The 27,900-nt window shown below is 48.2% G+C and overlaps 1 protein-coding gene across 1 annotated transcript in view; it reads left to right on the top strand.

The window, feature by feature from the left end:
• Positions 1-27,900, top strand: part of inpp4b (inositol polyphosphate-4-phosphatase type II B) — a 204,567-nt gene that overhangs the window by 145,080 nt on the left and 31,587 nt on the right. Inside the window, exons 10-13 of the mRNA XM_064345334.1 lie at positions 11,443-11,554; positions 13,103-13,172; positions 17,076-17,223; positions 25,784-25,914. Coding sequence (XP_064201404.1) covers positions 11,443-11,554; positions 13,103-13,172; positions 17,076-17,223; positions 25,784-25,914 — 461 coding nt within the window. The remainder of the gene's footprint in view (positions 1-11,442; positions 11,555-13,102; positions 13,173-17,075; positions 17,224-25,783; positions 25,915-27,900) is intronic.

Here is a 27,900-nt window from a genome sequence, read left to right as displayed (position 1 = left end):
TGTAAAATGAAAGCACTGAGGAGTAGTCAAAGTGCAGTCTGTGTGAGAATTTAAGAAAAATAAAAAATAAATAAGTAATGAGAAGTGTGAATGTAATGTGACCCCTCCATCGGTGGGTCGCTGGGTTACCCTCGCTGTACGGGGAAGAACGCTGGGTCCACGCTGGGTCGCTGGGTTACCCTCACTGTACGGGGCAGAACGCTGGGTCCACAAAATCGATTTCAAAATGCTTATCTTTTTTTTTGCTCCTCAATCTTAAACGCCCTTCAAAGACTCAGACACGACATGCGGTGGGACAGCCCCAGGGAATGCTGGGAGCAAAGACAGTACACAGGACGAGCGATACAGTCCGAACACGAATGAGGTGTGGCGGCTGCATGACTGAGAGGTGCCAGCGTGGTGTACGTTCTTTAACCTTAACGAATATTTAGGAGTAAAGCAAAGGGGATTAGTTTGAATCGCCAAATAGAGAAATGGATATGAACGATCAGTGAGTTAAGGGTGGAATCCTTAGCATTTCTTTTTTGCTTCGTTGCGAGTGCAGTGATCTAAAAGAATCACCTTTTGGTTTCCCCGCTGGGTCAGTAAAACAGTTTGCCCTCTGAATCTCTGGTTATCCAGCTGCAGTCAGCGAAGACGAGTGGATGCAGTTTTGATCTTTTCTGGTATCGAGCGCTGACCTGCTCTTCCTGCACGCTCATCGCTCAGAGCACTTTCTGTTCTGCTGAGATCAGAAATATCTGAAGTTTACTGTTTCTGTGTGTACAGACAGATATCGACAAGTTAGGTGTACAGAAAATCCTGAAAACATTTTCAGCGAGGGAACATATCGGTTTTCAAAATGTTCACTGGTGTCTGAAACGTCTGAAATTATCAGCCTAGGCATCAATGTTTGAACAATATACTTCACAAGACTGCGGGCAAATTGATCAGCCGTTTGATTAATTAATGCACAGGCTGCAGTGAGTTAATCGATATTAAACACCGTGGCCACGGTTTCGCCCACCTGTCAGTGGTGCAATGCAGACTCATCAGAGTCGTCTTTATCGTTGTTTTATATTTATTTATATTTCTAGTTGAAATCATAGTTATAATTAAAGGGAGGCGGGCGATGTGTGGAGTTACCCTGACGGAGATCTCAGCCAGGCAGAGGTTAATTGAGATGACTTTTGGCGGAACACAGTGAGGTTTTGATCAGCTCGGTCCCCGGTGCCCCGTTTTTTTTCTTTCTCTTTTCTTTAGATTAATTGAATCCCTGTGACTTTCCAAACCTTGAAGAGGAGCGCGCTCAGAATGTAAACAACCTGCGCTGTCAGTACCAATGTCCCACGCTGCCAGCCCCAATGTCCTGCTCTGCCAATGTCCCACGCTGCCAGCACCAATGTCCCACGCTGCCAGCACCAATGTCCCACGCTGCCGATGTCCCACGCTGCCAGCACCAATGTCCCACGCTGCCAGCACCGATGTCCCACACTGCCAGCACCGATGTCCCGTGCTGCCAGCACCAATGTCCCGCGCTGCCGATGTCCCACGCTGCCAGCACCAATGTCCCACGCTGCCAGCACCGATGTCCCGCGCTGCCGGCACCAATGTCCCACGCTGCCAGCACCGATGTCCCACGCTGCCAGCACCAATGTCCCACGCTGCCAGCACCGATGTCCCGCGCTGCCGGCACCAATGTCCCGCGCTGCCAGCACCGATGTCCCACGCTGCCGGCGCTGGGCCGCATTGTTTAGCCCCTTATTTCTCTCTCCGAGGGAGAGAGGGACAAAGAGAACCAGCCGCGGTGTGAGGGGGCCGGGCTGTGAAGGGGCCGGGCTGTGAGAGGGCCGGGCTGTGAGAGGGCCGCGGTGTGAGGGGGCAGGGCTGTGCCTCTAAGTCTGTATTATGCAGGGTGTGAGAGGGCCGGGCCGTGCCTCTAAGTCTGTATTATGCAGGCTGTGAGAGGGCCGGGCCGTGCCTCTAAGTCTGTATTATGAAGGGTGTGAGGGGGCAGGGCTGTGCCTCTAAGTCTGTATTATGCAGGCTGTGAGAGGGCCGGGCTGTGCCTCTAAGTCTGTATTATGCAGGGTGTGAGGGGGCCGGGCTGTGAGAGGGCCGGGCCGTGCCTCTAAGTCTGTATTATGCAGGGTGTGAGGGGGCCGGGCTGTGCCTCTAAGTCTGTATTATGCAGGGTGTGAGAGGGCTGGGCTGTGCCTCTAAGTCTGTATTATGCAGGGTGTGAGAGGGCCGGGCTGTGCCTCTAAGTCTGTATTATGCAGGGTGTGAGAGGGCTGGGTACAGAGGGTCTGTATTATGCCTCCGTTTTCCATCCTTAGGGGGGAGGGGAAACGGGGCTTTGTGGAAGTGTTTGCGAGTTCCAACATGAAAGCAGCGCTCCCGAAATAACCCGCCGCTCGGTTTCTATACCTCCTTATTTCTGTGGCCGTGAAGCTGGCGTCCCTCCTGTCGGGCGCTAATCAGCGTTAGCGGGAGGCGGCGCGCGGGCCCTGTGGGCCGGGGGGGGTGGGCCGGGGGGGGTTTGCTGTTTTGTTGATGCAGCGCTTTGTGCCGAGTTTAAAAGGGGCTCGGCGATAATCCGCCTGTGGTTTCGTGCATCTTTTTTGTCCTCTCTTCTGCCGTGAGATCTGTTGTTCCGTTCTGTCCATGTGGAGTTAACTGTGCTGTGTGGCAGCAGGCTGTGGATGCCCTGCGGAGTCAGTCTCAGTGTGCTGTGTGGGCCGTGTCCATTAATGCCCCACTAGTTACTGCCTAACATGCTACATAACATTTCAGCTTAATAGGTTTCTTACAACCTGAGCAGTGTTTAGGCTCAGTCCAGCGTGCCTCCTGTCTTTCTCTGCCGCGTTAGTCGGCTCATTTTGAGCTCAGGCAGCTGTTACTGATTTCTGCTGAGCTGCTTCTGCCATTTCCTGCGTGACACAGCCGGGCGCTGGCGGGCTTGCCAGCTTCAGTCCGCTCTCATACCCTCGCAGTGTGGAGCTGAGAGAGAGCTGTGAGCTTTTCATGTGGTCAGAAACCAGCATGACTGCCGGTGTGTACAATGCAGTATATTTATCAAAAAGGTGTCATCTAAGCAGCAGGTCACTGAAGAACATGTTCATAGTCACAGTGTTTAAGAGGAGAGCTCTTATAGAGAAGCCTGGAGAACATGCTCCTCTGCTCTGCTCTTCTCTGGAGCTCCCCCCCCGCCCACCCGAATGTGCACCAGCAGCACCAAGTCTTTGTTTAGATTAGATTTCTCTGAGTGCCCCCCCCCCCCAGCATGCCGGGGCCCCCGAGCAGCGTCCGGCCTGCAGGTCTGGTGCTGATGCCGGTCATTGGCATGCGGGGCGGGGGGAGGGGGGCGGGGGCGGGGGGCGCCAGGCGGGGGGTGGCGGGCGCCGCGTCGCTCCCGCGCTCGTTAGCATTCATGGTGCTCGCTGGCCCTAATGATGCTGCTCGCCCCAGCGGCAGAGTGGTTTGTTACTTCACACCACCGAAGGAATACGCGCTCAGAGAGCGCTCCTGTTGGTCCCCGTACTGCTTCGTTAGGACGGTTTAATGAAACAATCTGAGCAGTAGCTTTGGGCCTTTGTGCCCTGAAAGAGCTCTAGCCCAGGGACGGCCATTTTCTGCTCCGCCCTGTCCTAGCGGGGGCTTGTGGCTGCTGGGTTGTGTCAGTGTGAGCATGTGTTTGTGTTTTTAAACACAGGATGTGGTTTGCTTGCTAATTGTATCTATATTTTAGGTGTCACAAGACTATGACGGTAAGACTAAATGAAGCCTGTTTAGGTGGAAGTACTTCTGCTTGTGTTGGATATAAATAGTTTAAACACAGAAGGTTTCTGAGAAGAACCTTTCAATGCGGTTTGCCTATTCTTGGTACACTACTGCAACTTGGATAATCTTACTGCTCTTTGTGACAGGTCCTCAGTGTCAGAACAAACCTTGTGAAAACCTTGTTAACAGCATAGAAGAATCAAAGCTTGTTAACAGCTCAGAAGAATCATGGATGCAAGTGGGTTTGGAAAGGAGTTTGATACGTGTTTCATCAGTAGCATTGGTGACATGGCAGTAACTACAACTCGGGCTAAAAACATCCCGATTTTTTTAAAATTGAGGTGCAAAAATACTGAGAGTGAGTTTGTGACTGGCTTTTTCATCAGATGAGATTAAAAGTGCTTTCCTTTTAACATCACCTAATAAATAAAATAAACTGTAGAAAATAAACTTTAAAAAGCATTTACTGTATTTCTTCTCACAGCAAAAAGGCACTAACTGCCGGACCGCTTGCTGGCTTGCAAGTGAACACAAATCTGCGTGTTCCCGCAGTTAATCCACAGATATTTCATCTTTTGCTCCTTTGATTGCTTATGAATGACAATGAGTCACATCTTTAGGTTTAAAAGGCGTGAAGGCTTTTGTCAGCTACTCTGGCAAGTTAATTGAAGAATGAAATGTCCTCAATGACCTCCAAAATGGCGCTCGGAAGTCCCGTCATACAGGGAGCGATGAGACTCAACCCGAGAGTTCAAACAGAGTCCGGGAAGCATGAAGAGCTTCTCGCCCACTTGCTGCTGGTTAGTCTGTATCTGTGTTTTATCTCTATTTGAGCGCTTCCTGGCACTGGCTGTTCACCACGAGCCTGCGCTCTCCTGGCAGACTGTGTCCAGCGAGCCTGCGCTCTCCTGGCAGACTGTGTCCAGCGAGCCTGCGCTCTCCTGGCAGACTGTGTCCAGCCATCTGATCTATCCGGCCTGTTTGTGACGCAGGGAGCGTTCGCGTGCCTGAATGATGCGGCCCTCGAGCCCAGCGCTGGGTAATATGATGCATTCATCCTCTGAATAGCGTGGGGGTCCTTAACTCCCCATGTTTTTGATGCGACTGCTTTTTATCTGAATTGTCTCCGTGCTTCACTGCTGAGCGGCTGCATCTAGTCCCGGAGTATTGGTTCTCCGCTCCGTGAGAGATTTATGGAAATGAACAGGTATGAATCTGAATGGGAAACCAGGCCGCATTATGCTAAATGAAAAGAAGGGAATGGCAGCGGTGTGTAGAATAAAACCTGTGATGCCAACATCATCATCTGCATGATAAAATGAACTGGAGGACTGTCCGCAATTCAGAATATCTATCTGATCTGACGTATTTTCACTCTTGTCTTTTTGGCTTTTAAATAGTTGTATTGTCTCAAGTCCAAGCTTGTCCAGTGATGTTTTAATAACATTCAAATTAATTAAAATGTAAACATAAAAAAGGCAGTTCTTCTTGTTACATTTTCCATTTGCAATTCATTAATAATTCGTTTTTTTGGAATGTTGTTTTAAAAATTCTAAGTCAGTGTTCTAGAACTCCTCTGCTTTCAATCACCAGTAGTATTTGTGACATCAGCATTAGAATGTTCAGTTAAGAGCGTTCTAATCACGTTTGTGATGACACACCTCAAAGGGTTGAACAGGACGTAGTTTCCTCCCACCGGAGTTAAGTGGGAAACTCTGCCGTCTGTGTGGACAGTGGGGAAATGAAGTGGCTCATTTTAACACGACCGTTTACAAGCGCAACCATCATCCATCAGCTGCTCTGTCCTTCTTAATGGATAACTGATGGTGGATGAACGGGGTATGTTGCCTGGATTGGCCTTGCCTATCAGTAGCAGAGGTATACTCCATGTTTGATCACATTATGCTTTTAAAATTAGCTTTTTCTAAAAAAAAAAAAAAAAAATATAAAAAGAAACTGCATAGAGGGCTCTCTAACGGCTGATGTCCGAATTAATTAAGCTGTGCCTTTTCTTTTTTTTCTTTTTTGGACATGCAGGCCTGCTCCCGTGAGTCTGGGAGTTAGCCGCTGATGTGGATGGATTGCACTTGTCCAGATTTGATTTATCGGAAGCGGTGCAGCTGATCTGGCGCCGGGCCCCGTGGCAGGTGTGATTACCTGGTGAAACTGAGCATGCAGCGCTGTCAGATTGACTGAGGCCGTCCTGAAAGCGTGATTACTGGGTGTGGGACGCTTGTTTCGGTAAAAAGGCGCACGCTTCCTCAGTGCCTCGCCCCGTCTGATTAAACAGACCTGATGGGCCTCGGAAGCGTGCTGCACCCACACACCTGCTCTCTGACGAGTCCGCGCTACGCCCAAACCTCGCCCACCTGTGTTTGGGCCCTGAGTCTGAGTCAGGCTCACATTATGACCACACGGCTTTCCTCAGAGCGGGTCTGCTGAACGCCAGCTGTGAAACCGACCACTCTCCTTTGCAAAATTGGAAATAAGTAAATAAATAAATACATTTATAAACTAGTAAGTAAATAAATGAGATAGATGAGAAGGCTGAATCCTGGAGAGCTTTCGGTTTTGGAAGGGGAGAAACAGAGCAGCTGAATACATGGCGCACTGCGTTTATTTGGGTTTTCAGTGCTGAGGCTTCAGGCCCCTGAAGAGAAGGCTGTTACTTCCTCCTTCATGTAGCTGTCAGGCTTCTCCCTTCAGGGGAGCGCTGTGTGTCGGAGCCTTTGAAGCTTTCTGCAACTTTCCCACCCTTGAGCTCCCAAAAAAACTCCCAGTTTTATTTTCCAAGACGTCTGAAGGAGCAGATGCTTTTCTTTCCCTCCAAACAGCTGAGTATGTCCTCTTCAGCGCTTTGTACCTCTTATTTCCTGTTTAATCATCAGTAGCTGGTTTCAAATTTCCTCTCAGGACCCGGGCGAGCCGGCTGTCTGCGTCTCTGTAGACGAGCCGTCCGGGTTTGGGGGAGCAGCCGTCCGGGTTTGGGGGAGCAGCCGTCCGGGTTTGTGGGAGCAGCCGTCCGGGTTTGGGGGAGCAGCCGTCCGGGTTTGTTTGGGGGAGCAGGAGTGAGAATGTGAGCAGGAGGCAGCCGCTCCCTCCGTTTCTCTGATTCATGCCCCACTTCAAAGCCTGCGCTGAACATCTGAGTCTGCGTCAGAGGGGCACGCGTGCCGAAGAGACAGAGCTCCGCGCTGCTTTCCCCTCCGAGAACGCTCCTGTCTTTTTTTTTGTTTTTATTTAGATTTGGCTCTAGAGTTTCTAGAGATTCCCTTTGCATGTAATCTGTGTTGGCTGAACTGTTTACTTAGATATAGCCTACTGTGATACAGTTTGAGCATGTCATATACTATTGCACATGCAGTACATATGGTGGGATAGATTGAGTAAAGGTGTAAATGGGAGTAGGGTGAGGGAGTACCTCATTATCAGAGCTGCTGTAGATAGTATGATATGCGCAAATTGCTTAGGGTTGTAGTGTAGAAGTGGTTTATGGGTAAAAAAAAATGTGTATGCTTTTTTTGATAGCTTATTTTTATATTTGGAGATGAATGGTCTTACTATTAACTTGAAAGCATTTCAGAGTACTTGAATTTATCTGTGACTTATCTCGGCAACTTCATCATTGTTTGATCTTGAATGATTGAAAATTGGCATTTGAATTAAGGAATGTTGAGTACTTGGTACTTAAGGAGCTGTGAAGCTTTAGAGTTCCAGTCAAGAGTATGGCTTTTCAATCAGGCTGTTCAGTCGCATGTATTAACAGAAGCACCCGTGACTCTCCCTGAACATAGAAAATGGACATCAGTTTATGATATTTATTTATTTATTTATTTATTTAGGCTCAATTAACTGTTGCTGAAGATGAAGCTTCAAAATATGATTTTACCACACCAGCTCAAGTGAAGCTTTTGAGCGTAGCAGTTGCTCAGTGGTGAGGTGTAGAGCTGGAGTCTTGCATCAATTTGCCTCTCCTTGCTTGAGCTCTGTTGTGCTTTTAATGCAGAGAGCGACGCGCGCGCACACACACGCATACACACTTCCTGTCCATCTTCCTCCTCCTGTTAGTGAAGCTGCCTTTTCAACTAATTTCAGGCTTGCTGTAGAAATGTCCAGAGTTGAATTAAAGGTAAACACAGTCATGTTCTTGTTATGTGTACAGTACAGTATATACTGTATGCTCATTTCAGAAGCTATGGCTAGTGTTACTACCCACTTCTTAGTCCACTAGTGCGTGTGTACATGTGTGTGTACATTTGTGTGTGTGTCTACTAGAATATTAAATATATATGTAACGTTTATAATACGCTTTGAATGTATGCCTCGTGTCCTGTCACAAAGTGTTTTATAATGTATTACTTATGTTTCTAATATCTTATAAAACCCCATTAAACACCTGACACTGACAGATCTGCTGGCAGAGACCGCTCGGGTAGTTCTGTACTAAAGCACCGCAGATACCCTACATGTAATCACTGAGGGAAAACCTCTATAATAGAATCACTTAACCTCTTCCTTTAGGTGTCAGGTTTCTTAATGCTTTCATTAAACATAGCAGCGCGTTCTCGGGGTAATCACAGACGAGGGAGACGACGACTCGAAAAGCCTTTCTGCTGCTTCTGCTGCGTGTTTCTGCTTCTGCTGCGTGTTTCTGCTGCGTGTTTCTGACGTTTCGGAGGGGAGACCCTCCCACCCCACCGCTCGATTTTATCTGTTTACCCCCCCCCCCCTTCACTCCCACTTCATTCATGCCCCAGTTGTGACGGGCGCGTATTTGAGAGTGAGGAAATGGTCGGGCAGTGAAGCACGTGGACTGCAATGGGGCTGGCTGCCCATTGAACGCAGTGCAGAAAAAAACAAGCTGCTTTCACAACCAAAGAAAACCTCAAATTTGGTCAAATTTTTGTGATATAAATGTCGTTATTATTTATCAGTTTTGTGAAACAAGGATTGTTTTGGTTCAAAAGTTTTGGGAAAATACCATCTTTACATCTGAGCCCTGTCTCCAGTTTGTTGTCTATATCTATACCCCAGTGTCTTAGGGGCTTAAAATGCTGTTAGCCAACCGGTGGCATTTTATCATCAAACTCAAGTTCATGGCTCTCTCTGTGGTTTGGTGGAGTCCCAGAGCCTTAGAAATGTAACCCTTTTCCAGATTGATATATTTCAACAACTTTTTTTCCTTGTCTCTTCTGGAATTTCCTTTGACCGTGGCACAGTGTGCCTGTAGAAACTTTGTAGTGACTACCTGACACAAGGTTCAGTGAGCGAGGTTTACATTCAGCAGGGCTGTCTGCAATCAATCCTGGCTGTATTCAATCAGCCTAATCTATACATTTGGTTAATTGGTTGATTGAATAACTTAGGGGGCAATTTTTTTCCCCTCATATGTGAGATGGGTGTTTGATAACTTTTTCTGTTAAATAAATGTAATATTAGTTTTAGAAATGCATTTTCAGTTTACTCTCTTTTCCCTGTCTTATATTACATTTTGTCGTAAAATCTGAAACCGTTCGGTGTTACAAATATGCAGTAATTGAGCAAATCAGGAAAGGTTCAAATACTTTCTCACAAAACTGTAGCTGGCAAGTCATTATATAATAAATAGGCATTGCATTACATGGCTTGGCATTCACAGTAGCAAAGGGCGGCAACCTATCCCGGCATCCAGTGCGGAATACACCCTGGTCAGGGTTTCCAATCCGTTTCTTTCATGTGCTTTATAGGCTATGCGCCGAAATATGTACGCATTATTTATTTACTGTAAATTTGCCAAAAACTGAATTTCACACAATATGCTTTTCATATGAAGCCTAAATATCGTTAATGGAGCTTCAGAACACAAATGGGGAAGTTTTATTTCGCTGTCATATGTCTGGTATTCCTCATTCACCTTTATCGGGATCTCCAATGTTTTGCGCTGACAGCCCAGACATGCGCGACACAGGCGCACTTCCGGGTGCTCCGCAGGTTAGGTAGGCTGATGTCAATGCTCTGAAATGCTGTTTGCTTTTCAGGATTCTTTCTTTCACGTGTCTTAGCAAGTAGCCGTCCTGTTTATATGCGTAACCTCGACAGTTGGCTTTCTGGGAATTTCCGACGGATTTGTTTGGTTAAAACTTGTTCGTCAGTTGACAAATTAAGTTATCGTTTCCATGACTAGTCTGCGAATACCTGATTGCGTGACGTTGGTTTCTTAAAAGCGAAGCGTGTGTGTATGAATTTATATTAAAAGAAGCTGGAAACAGGACTTTTCATTTAAAGTTTTACGCGAACAATGCAGCTGTCGTCTTACACAAGCGCGAGACTGTCTTGCTGGCTTCGGCAACGCAGGTACGTTTACGTGCGGACGTCATGTTTAAAGGTAAGGCGCGTTGCATATAAATTATGAAATCATACAAGCCCGTGCACAGCTCACATGAGTACCGGCTGCTAATGAGGTCAGAAGCCCATTGAACGTGTCGAAGACATCGCTCACACGGAAGCAATCTGTCGGAGTGCTCTAAAGCCGACTGTATCCGTGTGGAGTGTGGGAGTCGCTGTCCTTTACATCACTTGACAGACTTCAAAGTTAATTTGAGGTCATTCACAAAACTTTACCCCGTTATCTTCAGGAAGCCAAGCTTTCTGCCTCAGTGATCAGTGGAATATAAGCCAGAACAGGACGGATCTAATTTTGTGGATGCTCTTCAAGAAAATTAAACCTGACTGCTGACTTTACCTCTCTCCCATTGTGGCTATTTTTATTCAGGGGGGCGGGTGTTATGCCAACAATTATTACTGTGGTTTCACAGTTGTGATGGTCTTGCGCATTCTCCTAAGTAAGCATGAGAATAATACTACGACCAGTCTATTTCAATGGCTGATTTAATGAAGAAGCATTTTACCATAAAATAAAACACTGGTGAACAGAGAGCTTGCGGTGTCACACGCAAGGCCCTTAACGGTCTGTCTGCCACATCCAAATCGAGCAGTGTAGGCGAAATGGCAGGCATGTCGTAGCCAATCCCTGGCCACTTCATAACCCCCCCCACTGAGGAGATGTGTTCTGCAGCCTGTGTGTTCATGAATGAAGAGCCACTCTGTGTCTGAGCTCCTCCCTAATCTGCTGCTCTGTCCCTGCTCCTCCCTAATCTGCTGCTCGGTCCCTGCTCCTCCCTAATCTGCTGCTCGGTCCCTGCTCCTCCCTAATCTGCTGCTCTGTCCCTGCTCCTCCCTAATCTGCTGCTCGGTCCCTGCTCCTCCGTAATCTGCTGCTCGGTCCCTGCTCCTCCCTAATCTGCTGCTCTGTCCCTGCTCCTCCCTAATCACTCAGTCCCAGAGGGGGAGGGGTGCAGCTCTAGAGCAGTCGGAGTTATCGCAGGTGTTTGCTGGATGCAGAGTGGTGATTTTTCTTCATTTAAAATGGCCGATGCTCCGGCATGGATTTGTCATCACCGCGCGCTCGCTGACGATGATTAGAAAGTGATGGGGTCTAATGTGAGGGATGGGAAATCATCTCAGTCCTGACGTGTCAATTATATTGTTGTGTTGCCCCCCCCCCCCTTTCCACCCACTCACCCCCATTCCCCCCCTTTCCCAATCCACTCCCACCACCCTTACCAATCCACCCACCACCCCCTCAACCCCACCCCCCCCCCCCCTCCTGCTCCACCCCTGTGCCCCCTCTCCTGTCTGCAGAACCTCCGATGGTGCGGACTCTGCGGGGGTAGTGGTGGTCAGCCGTCTGAGTATGGGGGAGATGGAGGACGGCGGGGTGGACCACATCGCGGCAGACGCGCGGGGACAGACGGTAGGGCCGCCGCCGCTAAACCGCTCAAATTACCTGACAGCTGATTGGCTCGTCCAGACGCTCTGTGTTCAGGCTGATGCTAGGGGGCTTTGAGGTGTCATTAGTCAGGTAACCAAATGAGATTCATCCGACAGTACCGACAGTACTCAGCACCTGTGTGTGTGTGTGTGTGTGTGCGCGCACCTGTGTGTAAAGGCACTCTGTCTGAGGCTGGAAAGTGTGTGTGTGCGTGCATGCGTGCGTGTGTGTGTGTGTGTGTAAAGGCTAGGTGTCTGAGGCTGGAGAGTGTGTGTGTGTGTGTTTGTAAAGGCTATGTGTCTGAGGCTGGAGTGTGTGTGTGTGTGTGTGTGTGTGTGTAACGGTGCTGTCTCTGAGGCTGTAGAGTGTGTGTGTGTGTGTGTGTGTGTGTGTGTGTGCTTGTGTAAGCGCCTGAGCTCTCGGTGCTGTGCCTCTAGAGGCTGAGAGTGTGTGCCTGCCTGCTGAGTGCTTGTGACGTGCTGTGTCCAGAGCGTGCAGTTTTTGCCATGACTGAATTACACTCAGTGTCGTGCCTCCTAGCGCACTGTCCGTGTCAGGTGATTTAAACGGATGCGCGCAGTTGGTGTACAGTGCAGGAATTAAGCAGTTTTACACAAAGACACGGCGAAGCTGCAGAGATCCTCTCTCCTCTGGCAGCTCTTTAATGAAAACAGGGAAATTATGTGTGAGTGCATGTGCTTGTGACTGATTGATGACAATTTTCTTCTTTTTTTTTTAAAAGCTTTAGATGCCTTAGGTTTACAACAAGCAAAGGAGATGCAGGTGCAAAATGTAATCAGGCTGTTTTAGAAAAGGAGATTTTTTCCCCCTCATTTGATCCAGAAATTAAAAATGAAATGGTACATTGTCGGAGATACTTCACAGCACTGAAATGAAAAGTTCATATGCATATTTAACAGGGTGACTGTCAGAATCCTTTGTAGTTTCCACTCTAAGTGTGTGAGGCACCCTTTCTTCTTTGAAACTAATTAAATTCTGTTTTGCATTAGGTGAAATTGGGTCATGACAGTTTTTTTTTTTAATTTTTAAACCAGAGATCGATGAAATTCTAATGCACAGGAACGGGTGGGGGGGACTCTGTTTCAGCTTTACTTTTGGCTCATAAGATGTGATGTTAACTGTGTTTAAAGCTGTGGACTTAATGTGCTATTATAAGAGTCATTGTGCCAGACCTGGGTTTGATGGCTGAGGCACGTCAGACTCCGTGTGGCTCAGTCCATATGGAATATGGAATATGATGTGAGTCCAGGAATCTTCAGAGCCGCCTCTAGACAGCTGCACAGGTGCACCCCTGAGGAGATAACAGCGGTCTGCATTATGATTTCCAGAGTTTCTGACGAGCACAAAAGTACTTCTACAAATGGCAAAGCAATTTTTTTATTTTTAAACCTCTGGCACCGACTTACTTTACCACAGAGCTGCCCGTATAAAAGAGAGACCGGTTCACTGTGTGTTTCTCATGGAGATCTGGGGTCTGAAGATGCTCAGTGTTGGGCTCTCTGCTTGCAGTGCACGCTGGTGTGTGAGTCTCTACACGGCACCGCCAATGACAAGGACAGCAGCCCTCTGGTGAACGCGGGTGAGTTCTCTTCTGCTCGTTCGCAATTTCACACAGTTTCACACTCTGTTGTACAATATTATTTATATTTTATACACTACGCTGTTTACTAGCTAATGGATACTAGTGCATTTAAAATGTAGTTTTTTTTTCTTCTGACAATGTTGTGCATTTTACGTTGTTATTTCCAGATGCCCTCGGGTTTTCAGTGTGTACAGAGGCCTTTTTAAGAAGTCGCCCAGGGGCGTTCTCTAAAAAATGGCCGATCATTTACATTACAATTATAATTTAGCATGTATGTCCAGTCGAAGCTTGGAATTTGATTAAAGTTGTAAAGTGATGTGAATGAACCCCGGGGGTGGGGGGGGTGTGGGGCGTTGGGAGGGGGGGGGTGTAGATGGATGTGGCAGGAGAGCCCCTCGCCGCCGGGCCTCACGCGTTTATAATCGCTGGATGCCGCGGGGCCGGCGCGGGGCCCCGGGCTGCGTTTGGTCCGCCTGGCCCAGTGCAGGGACACGCCACTGGAGCTGGGCTGTGTGACCTTCAGCTGCGGTGGAGAGGGGTTCGAGCCGCGGGCGTCGCTGAAAAGCTCTCATTCTCTCAGTGAGCAGCGCAGCGTCGTTCCACAGCTGTGCTTACGGACCGACTGAATCAGACGGCCTGAAAGGCTTTTCACACTGCAGCCGTCCCGCAGCCAGTTAGCGGACGCAAGGTCGCTCACAGGGGCAAGAATGCTGTCTACTGAACGGAGATAGAGCTCATTGAGGGGATAACGGCAGATTTATTTTTTCTGTTCCTCGTGTTATTGTAGACGCTCCATATGCACCACCGTATACACACACATGTTTAAAAGGGTTGTATTATTTAAAAAAGAAGAAAAAGTTTTATATTCTGAAATATTTGACAAAATCTATGTGTAGTCATTGCATATCAAGTCTGGCCAGGGACCACCACCTGTGACCTCCAGGGGTCCACAGATCCCCTGTTGAGAACCCAGCGTGTAGATCTCAGTATATTATAATGACCCGTTTAATGTTTAGGCTATTGTTTAAACGTCTTGGTAATGAAGTGATGCTGTGCCAGTTTGATTTCATCGACGCTTTGCACACGTGCGGTTGCTCGATGTTGACAGTGCAGATAATCCGTTTAGGTCACGTCTGCCTAATGAATTGCCTTTCTGAGTGGCGGTTCACCGATGACCTCATTAAGAGCTGAGCAGTGATTGGGTGCTGCGGCCTGCTTGTGCGTCAGACCTGTGGCGGTTGGAGGGCAGCCTGCTTCGGTAGGCTTGTCCCTGCTGGTCTGGCACAAAGACCGAGAATTCAGTTTGATATGGATTATATGTCCAGGATCTGCTTAATAGCAGGAAACTGTTTGGCAGACTAAAGGGTGAACAGGCTGGGACCCCCCGCACCCCCATTTTTATTGACGCCAGTTAAAATTTGAAACATCCAGTGACTAGAGGTTGTCACAGTGCTGGCAGTTATATATGGGAGTCTCTGCATCCTAAATAAGTATTAACTCAGTTAATTTGTGATGCTTTAGGTACCGACTGACCGGTCAGCTGATCAGGGTCCGTGCCCTGGAGCAGTCTCTGTTATTATCATGGATGATAAAGGTGTTCATTAGAAACGGGTCTCATTTTTCATTGATTAAAAAAACTGGAAATATTCATTCCCTTCCTAGCATCGCTCCTAGCGCCGTACCTAGTAGCGCTTTTCTCCATCAGTAGCTTTCAGATTTTCTCTGAAGTTTTTTTCTAAGGAAGAGTCACTCCAGTCTTCATCTTTTCTGCTCAAGCAGTTGACATTTGAAACTGCACCTTGTCTCAGATATCGTGGCACAATTATTATTCTTTTTATTTTTTACATGACAACAGGTCTTGGCATCATTCAGTTATCTTTGAACGTGTAGATCTTTTAATGTCTTAAATATGTCTTGGAACAACTTACTATCTTGGGAGTTGAATTGATTTTCATAGAACTGGACCAGTTTGATTGAATGATGTTTATTGAAGTAACATGTCAATTGGTTATGTTTGTCTTCACACAGTGCAGTTTTAAATTGCTGCGGGTTCAGTGTCATATCTTTGTCATCAAGCAATTCTGGTTTTGCGTGACTCAGCCTGTAATGATGAATAATTTGTCTTTCTGTTCATCCGAATGCATCCGCATGCCCTGGTGCAGGAGGTGTGAAGATACGCACACATTATTCAGTCGCTCATACGCTTTCTCGTTTTGTTAAATCCTGTTCCTGCTCTGTTTCTGGAGCCAGCTACTCCAGACAGAGTGTCTTAATCTGCTGGTTATCCTTAATTTTACCAAAAGTAGACGACGCCCATGCTTTGGCACTATTGCTAAGCCAACAGTGTTTTAAATAGAGAACGTGGTAAAATGGATTGCGGAAGGAGACAAAGATTTAGGTTTACTGAAGAGGAGATAGGGGCTGTAATTGGGAATACAAGTGTAAAAAACACAGTGTGTTTTAATGAGATTTTACTCGCGGTCTTTTGGCTATTTGTTAAGCCAACTTAAACTGTGATTTGTACCTTCAAAATAAAATGCGACGTGGTTATATATATTTATTTGGCTTACCTAAGCTGCTTCAGTGATGTAAGAGCCTATTCCAGTGAAGGATAAAAATTAAAATGAGTTCCAAATGACCCCCTTTCCCCTAGTGTTTATATCTGTGAGGTTCTATTTTCTTTGGAAACCCTGTTAAACTAATTAAATTAGCTTTGTTTCCCTGACATTATAAAATACAAACACCCAAACCGTAGTCATTGATATTCAGTAGCGTTTCAAGAGGGAAAAAAAGATCTTCATAGAGAAAGGAAAGAAATTATCATGTTAAAAAAAACGGTAGTTTGCTCCTTGTATTGATAGATAATCTTGTCATGAAAAAGAGTGTAGAATATTCAGCAGTTTGATTTGAAAGCGTATTCTATAGCTCTATTGTTGAGCTTCAGGCTGGGACTTGCTTTGGGGAAATGACAGTGCGTGTGTAATTATGCACCATTGAGGACGAGTTTAACCGAGTCAAGGTGCGGGGGGGTAATTTTCCTGGACGGAAGCCGTTCCCGGTCACACTGATTTGGCAGGGGCCTTTATTGGTGTGATTATGTTTTGACTGCCGCTCTTGCTGCAGATTCCAAGCTTGGCCCAGTTATTCATTAAAGAAGGTGCTTCCTGTGAATTGTAGGGGACAAAAGAAGCAGGAACCGTTTGACAGTTTAACAGCTTAGGCACCCCGGCACCCCCACCCTGCTCTGCTCCCCCCCCCACCCCCCACCCCCCCGCCTCCTGCCCCCCCGATTCTCTTCACTGTACTGCTCTCGCTGATAAGAGCTTAATGCTCTCTTCAGCCCCGTTCCATTGATGGGTTTTTTTTTGCCACTTTCAAAATTCAAAACTGCAGAAATGTTGAGTTTGAAAGTATGTTAATAGTACCACATTTTAATAACCCAGTGAAAAGTTTGAAATACGCAGTCTGAAGTTACACTGAATTATCATAAACATTTTCAAATATGCATTTAAAACCGGTAATGGCATGGTGACTTTTGCAGAATGACTTCATTTTCCAAACAGCCAAACAGAAACAAAAAAGACAGTGATTTATAAAAACTGTAGCAGAAATATGCTTTCGTATCATACAGCTAAATTAATGCAATTAAATCTATTTCATGAGAACAGTTGGGTTTCAGCAGTAATTGAGCCGTAATGGGGTCTACAGGAACAGGTTTGAGCCATAATGGGGTATGTAGGGACTGGTTTGAGCCATAATGGTGTCTGTAGGAACAGGTTTGAGCCATAATGGGGTATGTAGGAACATGTATGGGGGTATGTTGAGCACTCAATGCCTTGAATATCACCATGGCAGTGCTCCCTGTTCACGCTCTCCAAACGCTGATTTTCTGTCTTGCAGTGTTCAAGAACCCGGTGTGTAAAGTTTACAGATTCCAGACGGTGGACTGCAAATGGATGCTGGTTCGAGAGCAGATGGCCGAGTGTACGCTGTCCTTCAACATCCCCAAGCAGCTCCTCACACTGTACATACAGGAGGACATGCGCAGGTGAGACTGCTTACGCTCCGCATACAGGAGGACATGCGCAGGTGAGACTGCTACGCTCCTCATCCAGGAGGACATGCGCAGGTGAGACTGCTACTCTGTCATACAGGAGGACATGCGCAGGTGAGACTGCTCCCACGTCATACAGGAGGACATGCGCAGGTGAGACTGCTTACGCTCCTCATACAGGAGGACATGCGCAGGTGAGACTGCTTACGCTCCGCATACAGGAGGACATGCGCAGGTGAGACTGCTTACGCTCCTCATCCAGGAGGACATGCGCAGGTGAGACTGCTTACGCTCCTCATACAGGAGGACATGCGCAGGTGAGACTGCTCACACTGTACATACAGGAGGACATGCGCAGGTGAGACTGCTTACGCTCTGCATACAGGAGGACATGCGCAGGTGAGACTGCTCACACTGTACATACAGGAGGACATGCGCAGGTGAGACTGCTTACGCTCCTCATACAGGAGGACATGCGCAGGTGAGACTGCTCACACTGTACATACAGGAGGACATGCGCAGGTGAGACTGCTTACGCTCCTCATACAGGAGGACATGCACAGGTGAGACTGCTTACGCTCCGCATACAGGAGGACATGCGCAGGTGAGACTGCTTACGCTCCTCATACAGGAGGACATGCGCAGGTGAGACTCGTTTAACCGCTTAAAGGCCTGTGTACGAGCTGTACGCGCAGGAGCGCTGAATTATTCACGTCTGTTTAGCACTTCAAAGTGCTGGACGAGCAGACAGCCTCTTCTTCTGGCTGCCTTTGTGTTGTGTGTACAATCTGTGGGTTTACCCAGAGTGCACTTCTGCACACTCAGAAGTGAGAATGGCTGCCCTGGGACTGCAGAAACGTGGGGAACTGAGAAAGTTAAGAGTGAGCTTGGGGAGCTCCTCACAGCAAGGGCCCACTGACCCTTTAAAAAGATAATACAGGTCTGGTGTGAAAAAGCCCAAAAACATCCGAGCTTCTGCTTGGGCTTGACGCTTTCTTGGCTGGCTTGTGAGGGTGTAAAACATGGATTTGTTTCCGCCCCCCGATTTAGAGATCAGCAGCCGAGCGTCTTCTCCTCCGTCTCCTGTAGTGTTGATCGGCGTGTTTGAGATCAGCGTGTTTGAGATCGGCGTGTTTGAGATCGGCGCGTTTGAGATCGGCGCGTTTCAGATCGGCGCGTTTGAGATCGGCGCGTTTGAGATCGGCGCGTTTGAGATCGGCGCGTCTGAAATCGGCGCGTTTGATCGCGCGTTGAGATCGGCGCGTTGAGATCGCCGCTTTGAGATCGGCGCGTTGAGATCGGCGCGTTTGAGATCGGCGGTTGAGATCAGTGTTGAGATGCGCGTTGAGATCGCGCGTTTGAAATCGGCGCGTTTGAGATCGGCGCGTTTGAGATCGGCGCGTTTGAGATCGGCGCGTTTGAGATCGGCGCGTTTGAGATCGGCGCGTTTGAGATCGGCGCGTTTGAGATCGGCGCGTTTGAGATCGGCGCGTTTGAGATCGGCGCGTTTGAGATCAGCTGGTTTGAGATCGGCGCGTTTGAGATCGGCGCGTTTGAGATCGGCGCGTTTGAAATCGGCGCGTTTGAGATCGGCGCGTTTGAGATCGTCGCGTTTGAGATCGGCGCGTTTGAGATCGGCGCGTTTGAGATCGGCGTGTCTTCGCGTTTGTTCCGCGGTGCGTTACGTGTTCCCGGCTCGCAGACTGATACGCTACCGTCTCCTCACCTTCCTCCTACATCAACTTGAAGGAAAGTCGAAGGAAAATATCGCTGATGAAGTGTCTTCCTTCTCCACATTATTTTGCGGAATTGATGATGAATGTTTCGTCTGTGGATGGGGCATTAGCCAGACGTATGAAGCCAGATGCAAAACCAGGCATTTAAAAGGTTCCAATTGACAGGAGTTCAAAAGACAACATTTGTCTCAATTTCATATATTTTCTCCAGTCCGAAGAGGAAAATACAAACCTTTAGAACGGGTTTCTGTGCAAATATGTGTAGTCCCGGTCCTGTAGGGTTTACTGCCTGCTTCTGTGAATGTGTGTAGGCCCGGTCCTGTAGGGTTTACTGCCTGCTTCTTTGAATGTGTGTAGACCCGGTCCTGTAGGGTTTACTGTCTGCTTCTGTGAATGTGTAGGCCCAGTCCTGTAGGGTTTACTGCCTGCTTCTGTGAATGTGTGTCATGCATGGGTGTGATATTCCCTGTGGTGGACTTCAGGAACATCTTAATAAATGAGTTTTAGATCTCAGCTTGTGTTCTGCAGTTATTCAGCGATAGAGATGTCTGTTCAGTGTCAGGTCCTGCTGCTCATGCCCAGACAGCCTGATGCACCTTGGAGCTGGCTAGCCCATCTGAAGTAATGGGGCCTATCTAGCTCAGAGTCCCAGCCCAGCCCCAGGCGGGACTCCAGATGTCGGTGGTTGTTTCACTGCCCCGAAGGCTCAGCTCCAGAATATCAGGGGTTCAGGGGTCACACACGCATGCTGGGGGACGGGCTGGGCACAGTAACGGAACAGGCCTGTGTTCCAAGTAGGTCGTTTAACGTTGGAGAGAAAAAGGAGGTTAAATATCCACGGCTGTGCGAAAGGCAGATATGAGGGCGATGTGCACATCCAGTGAGTCAGATGAGCAGTCGGATTGCTGGCCTCTGATTGGTAGATGCTGAAGTGCATTGTGGGGAGGTTATTGACATCACGGACGCTGTGTTTGATTCTGCAGCACGGCTGAAGTGCGAGAGGAGCCGCGCGGCTGCAGATTACCGCTAAGTGGTTAAGATGTTACGCGCGTGCTGCTCTTGGGCAGGAAGGGGAGAAAAAGACACAGATTTTTATCTTTCTTCTTTTACAGTGTGAAGCTTTCAGGAGTTCCCTTTGTTCCCCTCGCATATCATTTATTCAGCCCCTTCGCCGCGACGGCGGGTGCATTAGTGTCGGGGTTCGAGCTGCTCTGCTGAGCTGCCACTGTGCCTGCGCGGATATCAGCACGGCTGTCCTGAGGCGGGGGGTGGGGGGGGGTCGGGGGGGTGGGGGTGGCGGGGGGGGAGTTGACGTCCTTTAGTGTCTCAGCCTCTCTGATGGTGCTCCGTCCCTCCCTGTCTTCAGTTCTCTCTCTCGCTCTCTCTCTCTCTCACTCTTTCCCTTTAAAGGCTCTTTTTTCCCCCAGAGTTTGAGTCTCTCTCTCCTCCCTGCTTCTCTCTGCCATCGTCCCGCGGCATCTCTGTCTCCTGTGAAACCATAACGAGCCGAGCAGACGCGTGCCGACCGGTCCAGACCGGTCCAGACTGGTCCATTTCGGTCCATTTCCAGATGTGGAAATGTAATTAAGATGGTGTGCTTCCTTCAGCCATGTTGAATGCCATGTCAATCCAGCACACTGCAAAGGCCAAAGATCAAGCCAGTCTCAACAAGTAGTTTATTTCTAGTACCTTTTTTGCTAAATAAGACACAAATATTGCCAGTGGGGTAAGAACATCTCACTTTGCAAACAAACAGTAATAGTAACAAGATAATATTTTCTACTTGAGAGACGAACAAAAGATATTATGCCTCATTGAAAGACTAAAGTACGTGTGAAGACAGACTTGTTCTGCAGGGCAGGCAGCAGAGATTGGAGCGATTGAGGCAAATCTGCATCATGGAAAGCAGAAGAATAAACAGCCACAGCAGTGAATCAACGCTCAAACAGCCTTTGATATTCAGCAGAGCTGAGAGAGGTGACCGAAGTGTGAGAGATCGTTATCTGAGGTTTTGGGAGAAAACAGAAAGGCATGCATTAAACTGTAGAAAATGCAATGTTGCTGTTTTTTTGTCAATTCTGTACTAATAATCCTACTAAAAATGTATCTCTGCGTGGTACCTGTTAACGCCTCTGTGTTCCTGCGTGATTCTGCTGAGAGGGACTCGGTGTGCTTACGGTGAGAGGAACTCGGTGTGTGTTTACGGTGAGAGGAACTCTGTGTGTTTACGGTGAGAGGAACTCGGTGTGTGTTTACAGTGAGAGGGAACTCGGTGTGTGTTTACGGTGAGAGGAACTCTGTGCGTGTTTACAGTGAGAGGAATTCGCTGCGTGTTTACGGTGAGGGGAACTCGGTGTGTGTTTACGGTGAGAGGAACTCTGTGTGTGTTTACGGTGAGCGGTTGCTCAGACAGACAGACAGAGCGCAGAGTTCGCCGCGTCGTGTGTCCGGCTCGGCTGTGGGGATTAAATGGCGCTCTGCAGGCCGGCTGGAGGATCGGAGCGGCACGCCGGGCTCAACCTTCTGCTTTGATCAGATCCTCCGGCCCTTTAATGGCCACGCGGAGTCAGCGCCTCCGGTTGAGTCTCACATCTGAGAGCCGCCGCAGATCCCCGCTGCTGCAGTGGGACGCAGAGGGAGGAGCGCCCCCTTCTGGCACCAGGTGCAACAGCAGCCTGGTTTTCCTCTACGTTCTGCCGTCCGGGTGCTGATCAGGTCCAGGCCAGCTCGGCGCGGTCTCTGTAGCGGGAGACTGCGTGGCTGCAGCTGTGATTGGCCCCAGGGGGAGGCCGAGAGCCGACTGCGGAAAAACCGCCACTTTCAAACCGCTTCTTTCTTCCAGTCCTCCTGCACTGTGATTGGGCGTGTCATTTCCAGGCCGGCTGGTATATGTGTGCGAGCTTCGCTCACCGTCATCATCATCATAACCATGTGCTTGTGCCACTTCATCCGTTAGCATATAATCAGCTATGTAATGCTGCCGGAGGCTTCATGGCTGATATCAGCTCACACAAACTCTGCTGGCCAATCACGCAGCACCTCCACGGGTGTGCATCCCTAAACGGCGTGCTTGTTCTCTGCGGCCGTTTTCACCCAATCGAAGTGGGTTATTCAGCAGCTCCTGAAGCCCAAATATGGAAGTTGTTTTTGCGATATTTTAAAAGTGAAGCCCATCTGTCCCAGTTTAAAAAAGCTGATGTGGTTCAGGCAGTCCGCACTGACAGATGTCTGTCCGCCGTTCTGAAGGCTATAATAACACAGTTCGGCTCTAACGACAGTTATATCACTCAAGCTCTCCCCCTGCAAGGGAGCCCAGAGTGCTTTTCAAAGAGCAACAGCAAAAATGAAGCTTCTGTAAGAACAGCTCTCCACAAATAAAAGCCCATTTTTTGCCAAATTATAAGGTGTCGCAGTAGTCCTGTAAATAGACTTGAATGAAAGTTGGTAAGACAGAGATGTAATGTTTTAATTACTGTGACAGTTGTGTCTCACTCGATAGCGTGTTTCATTATGTGCACTCTGTAATTACTTGGTCAACTGTATCCTGCGTTTTTTTCTCTCTTGATTAAATATATTTCAGTTACCTTGCTATGAATTACTGTCTTAAGTAATGATCGATGGCTTCATCCTTGTGCGCTTGCTAACTAGCCTGTCTGCTTATGCCGACAGCACTGAAATTAACATTTAAAATATAATACACATAACCTTATGTATCACCCCAGATAGACAACATAGTTTAATATTATTATGCTTCTGACATCACTCATCATGCCTGACTAACAGTCCAAATTAACTGTCTGGAAAAAAAACGTACAAAAAAAAGCCACTGTGCTTATGTCATCATCAAAACAGTCATAACATTTACTTAAAATACAATTGTCTTCTATCTTAATTGGAGAACATTAGATATTCAAGCCTCTTGTGAACAATATTAAATAAAATATCTGTGTAAAGTAAAATTAATTACCACTTCAAAATCAAGAAAGCTGAATTGAAAGAATACATTTTTGAAGGCACAGGCAAATACACAAATGTTTTCGCAGCTAAATTCCACACATGAAAATATCCCAGTGTAAAAATAGGTGCTGTTGGGTTCAGAACTGAGCTGTTGGATTCAGAACTGCGTATTCTGTAGTATTCATATGATTTTTCATTGCGTCATCCGGGCGTGTCGAGTGCGAGTTATGACTAGAACGTTCCAGGAAACATCCAGGTTAAATCCGTCATACTTATACAAACAAGGCACTTTGAATAGCATCACTGATATCATCTCTGCTACTGCAGGCGATCTCTTACTTTACCACCTCCCCCGATTGGCTGACGCTAACAGTGGACTAGCGAGCAGGCCCAGGTAGCCTGACGCTAACGGAGGCCTAGCGAGCAGGCCCAGGTAGCCTGATGCTAACGGTGGACTAGCGAGCAGGCCCAGGTAATGATAACGTGTAAGCGAGCATCCCAGGTATCCTGATGCTAACGTGGATACGAAGGCACAGGTACCTGTTCGCGCTAACACTAAATATCCCAGTGTAATCCAGGTGCTGTTGGGTCAAACTGGTGTGCGACTGCGATTCTGTAGTCATGATCATTGCGTATCCGGCTGCGGTAACAGTGACTAGAAGTCAGGCACCAGGTAGTACTTAAACAGCTAACATCTGGTACTCGCAGCAGGCGATCCACTTTACACTTCCCGATGCTGACAAAGTGGACTAGCGAGCAGGCCCAGGTAGCCTGACGCTAACGGAGGCCTAGCGAGCAGGCCCAGGTAGCCTGATGCTAACGGTGGACTAGCGAGCAGGCCCAGGTAGTCTGATGCTAACGGTGGACTAGCGAGCAGGGCCAGGTAGCCTGACGCTAACAGTAGACTAGCGAGCAGTCCCAGGTAGCCTGATGCTAACGGTGGACTAGCGAGCAGGCCCAGGTAGCCTGACGCTAACAGTGGACTAGCGAGCAGGCCCAGGTAGCTTGACGCTAACAGTGGACTAGCGAGCAGGCCCAGGTAGCTTGACGCTAAAGGAGGACTAGCGAGCAGGCCCAGGTAGCCTGATGCTAACAGTGGACTAGCGAGCAGTCCCAGGTAGCCTGATGCTAACGGAGGCCTAGCGAGCAGGCCCAGGTAGCCTGACGCTAACGGAGGACTAGCGAGCAGTCCCAGGTAGCCTGAGCTACATGTGGCTAGCGAGCAGGCCCAGGTAGCTTGACGCTAAGGAGGCTAGCGAGCAGGCCCAGGTAGCCTGACGCTAACAGGGGCCTAGCGAGCAGGCCCAGGTAGCCTGACGCTAATGGAGGCCTAGCGAGCAGGCCCAGGTAGCCTGACGCTAACGGAGGACTAGCGAGCAGGCCCAGGTAGCCTGACGCTAACGGAGGCCTAGTGAGCAGGCCCAGGTAGCCTGACGCTAACGGTGGACTAGCGAGCAGGCATCCTTTAGGCGGTGGACCGCGCCTGCCTGGAAGAAAGACAGCGTCTCATGCTCGCGCATCATTCCCGCCCAGAGACGCGTATATTACCGCTAACATAAAAGCATCGAGCGTGTGGGCGGTGTGGATGCGCGGAAGCGTGCCAGTGGGGTTTGTTAGACGAATTATTGGCTCCACAGTCCTGTACAATGCGCTCCCTGTGGGTGCTTTGATTGTACCTGACACCGCCAGCCTGAGTGGGTTGCAGTAATAAAGGTCTTTAATTGCGTTGCGTTCGTACTGGGGAGCGCTCCGCACAGCAGCGGCTGGAGCATTGTTAACTTGCTGTTCGCTGCTCACTGCCAAGGCCCACGGCTTGTGTTCATTAAGTCGCGTTCGTGCTGAAGGGGGAATTGCGGTTAACCGTTGATAGCTGTGAGTTTTTACAGTAATCAAGGTCCTTAAGTTTGAAGCATGAACTGTTAAAGGACAGTGCAGGTGGGCTAGATGATTTTCATGTGTGTGGTTCTTTTATAAAGTTGAAGTACGTCCTGCTCTGTTCGTCAGAGTGTAGCTGAGGACAGGGCGTTTGTATTCAGACCCGCGCAGCCGAACCTCCCCAGCTGCAGGGTCTGGATTGGCTGCGCATTTCGGGCTGGGAGTGAAAGGGCTGGCCGTCACTAATCGGGGCGCTTCTGTCAGATGGGGATCTGTAGCCCTGGTCCTGGAGAGCCACAGGGTCCTCCTTAAAATCAGAGACCGATTCAGACCCTGCAAACCATCTGCTTTCATCGATCAGTTTAGTGCAAACTTGCGCCTCTCCAGGACCAGAGTTCCAGACGTTGCTGCACTATAAAAACAATTGTGCTACTTTCCCTGTTTTAGTGATTCACACAGCTTTTAACCCTCAGCGTGCCGTGCGTGCATTGTGTGGGGTCTCAGTGTTTGTAATAAGCTGCAGGATTCTGTGTCCCGAGTTGTGTTGGATGCTCGCCCTGTTTCCTGCGTTTGGCCCTGTTTCCTGCGTTTGGGTTGAGCCTGAGCCTCACTCCCATACAGCATCATGGGCTGGAGGGTTCTGGGAAGGGTTTGGACCCGTTTGTGAATGTGGCGTGATGTATTTTGTTGAGTCTTCATTTGGTGGAACAGAGTGCTCTGCAAGCTCTCTACGTTAATACACTGACTGCTGTGCTGATGCTCCCTGACTGTTAGGTAAAGGTGTGAACTATTCACCATGTCCTTGTGCGATGGATTTTACTGCGTGTGTATTTACCAAGTCAATGGATTTTAATTACGTTCTGAACTTTACTCAGGCTCTCTGTTTGTCTCTCTTTATCATTTCTCTGTGTTTCTCTGTCTCTCTATCTTTCTCCCTCTCCCCCGCTCCCACTCTCCCCCTTCTCTCACTCTCTCTCTCTCTCTAGGATACAGGAGCTGAAGGATCTGGGCGAGCTCTCCCCTCACTGGGATCATCTACGGAAGGAGGTGATCGCTCACTACAGCCAGGTTATCTGCGGCTACCAGGAAACCCTCACAGAGCTAAACAAGCTCACAGGTGAGTCCCTCCCGACTAAACAAGCCTAACCCTGAAACCCTCACAGAGCTAAACAACCCTAACCCTAACCCTGAAACCCTCACAGAGCTAAACAACCCTAACCCTAACCCTGAAACCCTCACAGAGCGAAACAACCCTAACCCTGAAACCCTCACAGAGCGAAACAACCCTAACCCTAACCCTGAAACCCTCACAGAGCGAAACAACCCTAACCCTAAACCTGAAACCCTCACAGAGCTAAACAAGCCTAACCCTGAAACCCTCACAGAGCTAAACAAGCTCACAGGCGAGTCCCTTATGACTAAACAAGCCTAACCCTAACCCTGAAACTCTCACAGAGCTAAACAACCCTAACCCTAACCCTGAAACCCTCACAGAGCTAAACAAGCTCCCTCCAGGTCCCTCCAGATCCCACCCATTAGCATCCCTAAAACCAGTAACAACTCAGCTCTTTCTCTGGGCTCGTTTCTGTATGCACATGCGTTGAGATTTGTGTGGTCGCAGAGTTGAGCTGAACTATGGGCTTATCAGTAGCTGTAAGTTTTGCTTTCAGCTTGGCCTTGGTCTTACGAAACCGCTCGTCTGACATTGTTTGCTTTCCATCCGAGTGTTTGCCAGCTGCGGTGTAATTCGGGCATTTGTATTCTGTGTAGTCACACTGCAGGGGCGGCTGCGGCTTCATAGCTCACTAAATCTCCGGACGCACTTGGCTGGGCTCTGCTGAATGCGCCGGGCTAGGGCTGGAGCGGCAGTCTGAACATAAAGCCACAGCCTGCGCACTGCGGAGGGGTCCTGTAGACGCACAGAAAATTATAGCAAACAAAAAGCTATCAAAACCCTCTGTGTACACATTTATATCAGATATAAACAAAAACTGTCAACAAAGTTTTGACTAGTATGCAAATAGGTAGGATGGGGAGGGCTGTTGAAATTGCTGTCGTCTTTGTGAAAGTGTTTATTTGTGGAGCGTCAGCGTAGATATCCACAGCCAGTGTTGGCATTAGTTATTACATTACAGGCATTTAGCAGACGCTCTTATCCAGAGTGACGTACAACAAGTGCATCAGTTCAAAGTGCAAAGTGCAGTTATGAGACATGTATGACTTTGTGCTGAGGCCATTTAACTTTTCAGTGAAAATTCTTTTAATGAATTTTTTGTGGAAGTTTAGTGATAATTTTCTGCTTCACGAACTGAGCAGTCAGTAAGCCTAACTTGACAAACTGATTTTGTGAAGAGAGTGTAGCACTTGCATTAACTTGTAAGTCAGAGTGAAGCATAAACGTTGATTGAAAGCAGGCCTAAATCTGTATTTTTCATATTTTTACATGTTTGTGTGCTCCTGGAGATGTTGTTGCTTTTGGTTTCTTGAGCGTTCTGAAGGTCTGCTCCATTTTCTCTCTTCATTTTAATTTTCTATTGTTTTGAGTTTCCGTAGCAACAAAACAATTTAATTTAAATCCAGGCCAGCAAGACTAAAAAGAAGCCAAAACTAATTCTGATGCTACACTTTAAGTTCCTCATTTATATATTCAGCCAGTGGGTGTAGAATTTGGAGAACCTTTGGAGGAGCGCTCATTGTGTAATTACATATGTGGAAGAAAAGGCACTTTGTTTTTAATGAAATGGAACAGTCTCAATTTTAGAGGAGCGCTTTCTGCCCACATCTTCATTTTACTGGTGAGCTCTCGTTGAGTTTATGCCAAAGGTGAATTGCTTTTTACTTTTAAAAAAGTACATAGTTTTATTTCTTTATTTAACCTCACAGATCAGCTGAGAAGGCATTCTCTTTGCAGTGATGATCAATCCGAGATAGGGGGTGATTAGGTGGCAGAAGTAGAGAGCCAGTTTTTCTGGGAATTTGGCCAGGACATCGGGGTTAACACCTCTACTCTCTGGAAAAGTGCCGTGGGATCTTTATGACCAGGGTGAGTCAGGAGCCCGTTTTAATGTGTGGTCTGTAGCACACACCTTCTACAGCACAGTGT

This window comes from Anguilla rostrata, chromosome 7, assembly GCF_018555375.3.
Source record: "Anguilla rostrata isolate EN2019 chromosome 7, ASM1855537v3, whole genome shotgun sequence".
NCBI lineage: Eukaryota > Metazoa > Chordata > Actinopteri > Anguilliformes > Anguillidae > Anguilla > Anguilla rostrata.
Note: the sequence above shows the minus strand (reverse complement) of the source record. Positions and strands in the feature narration are given on the sequence as shown.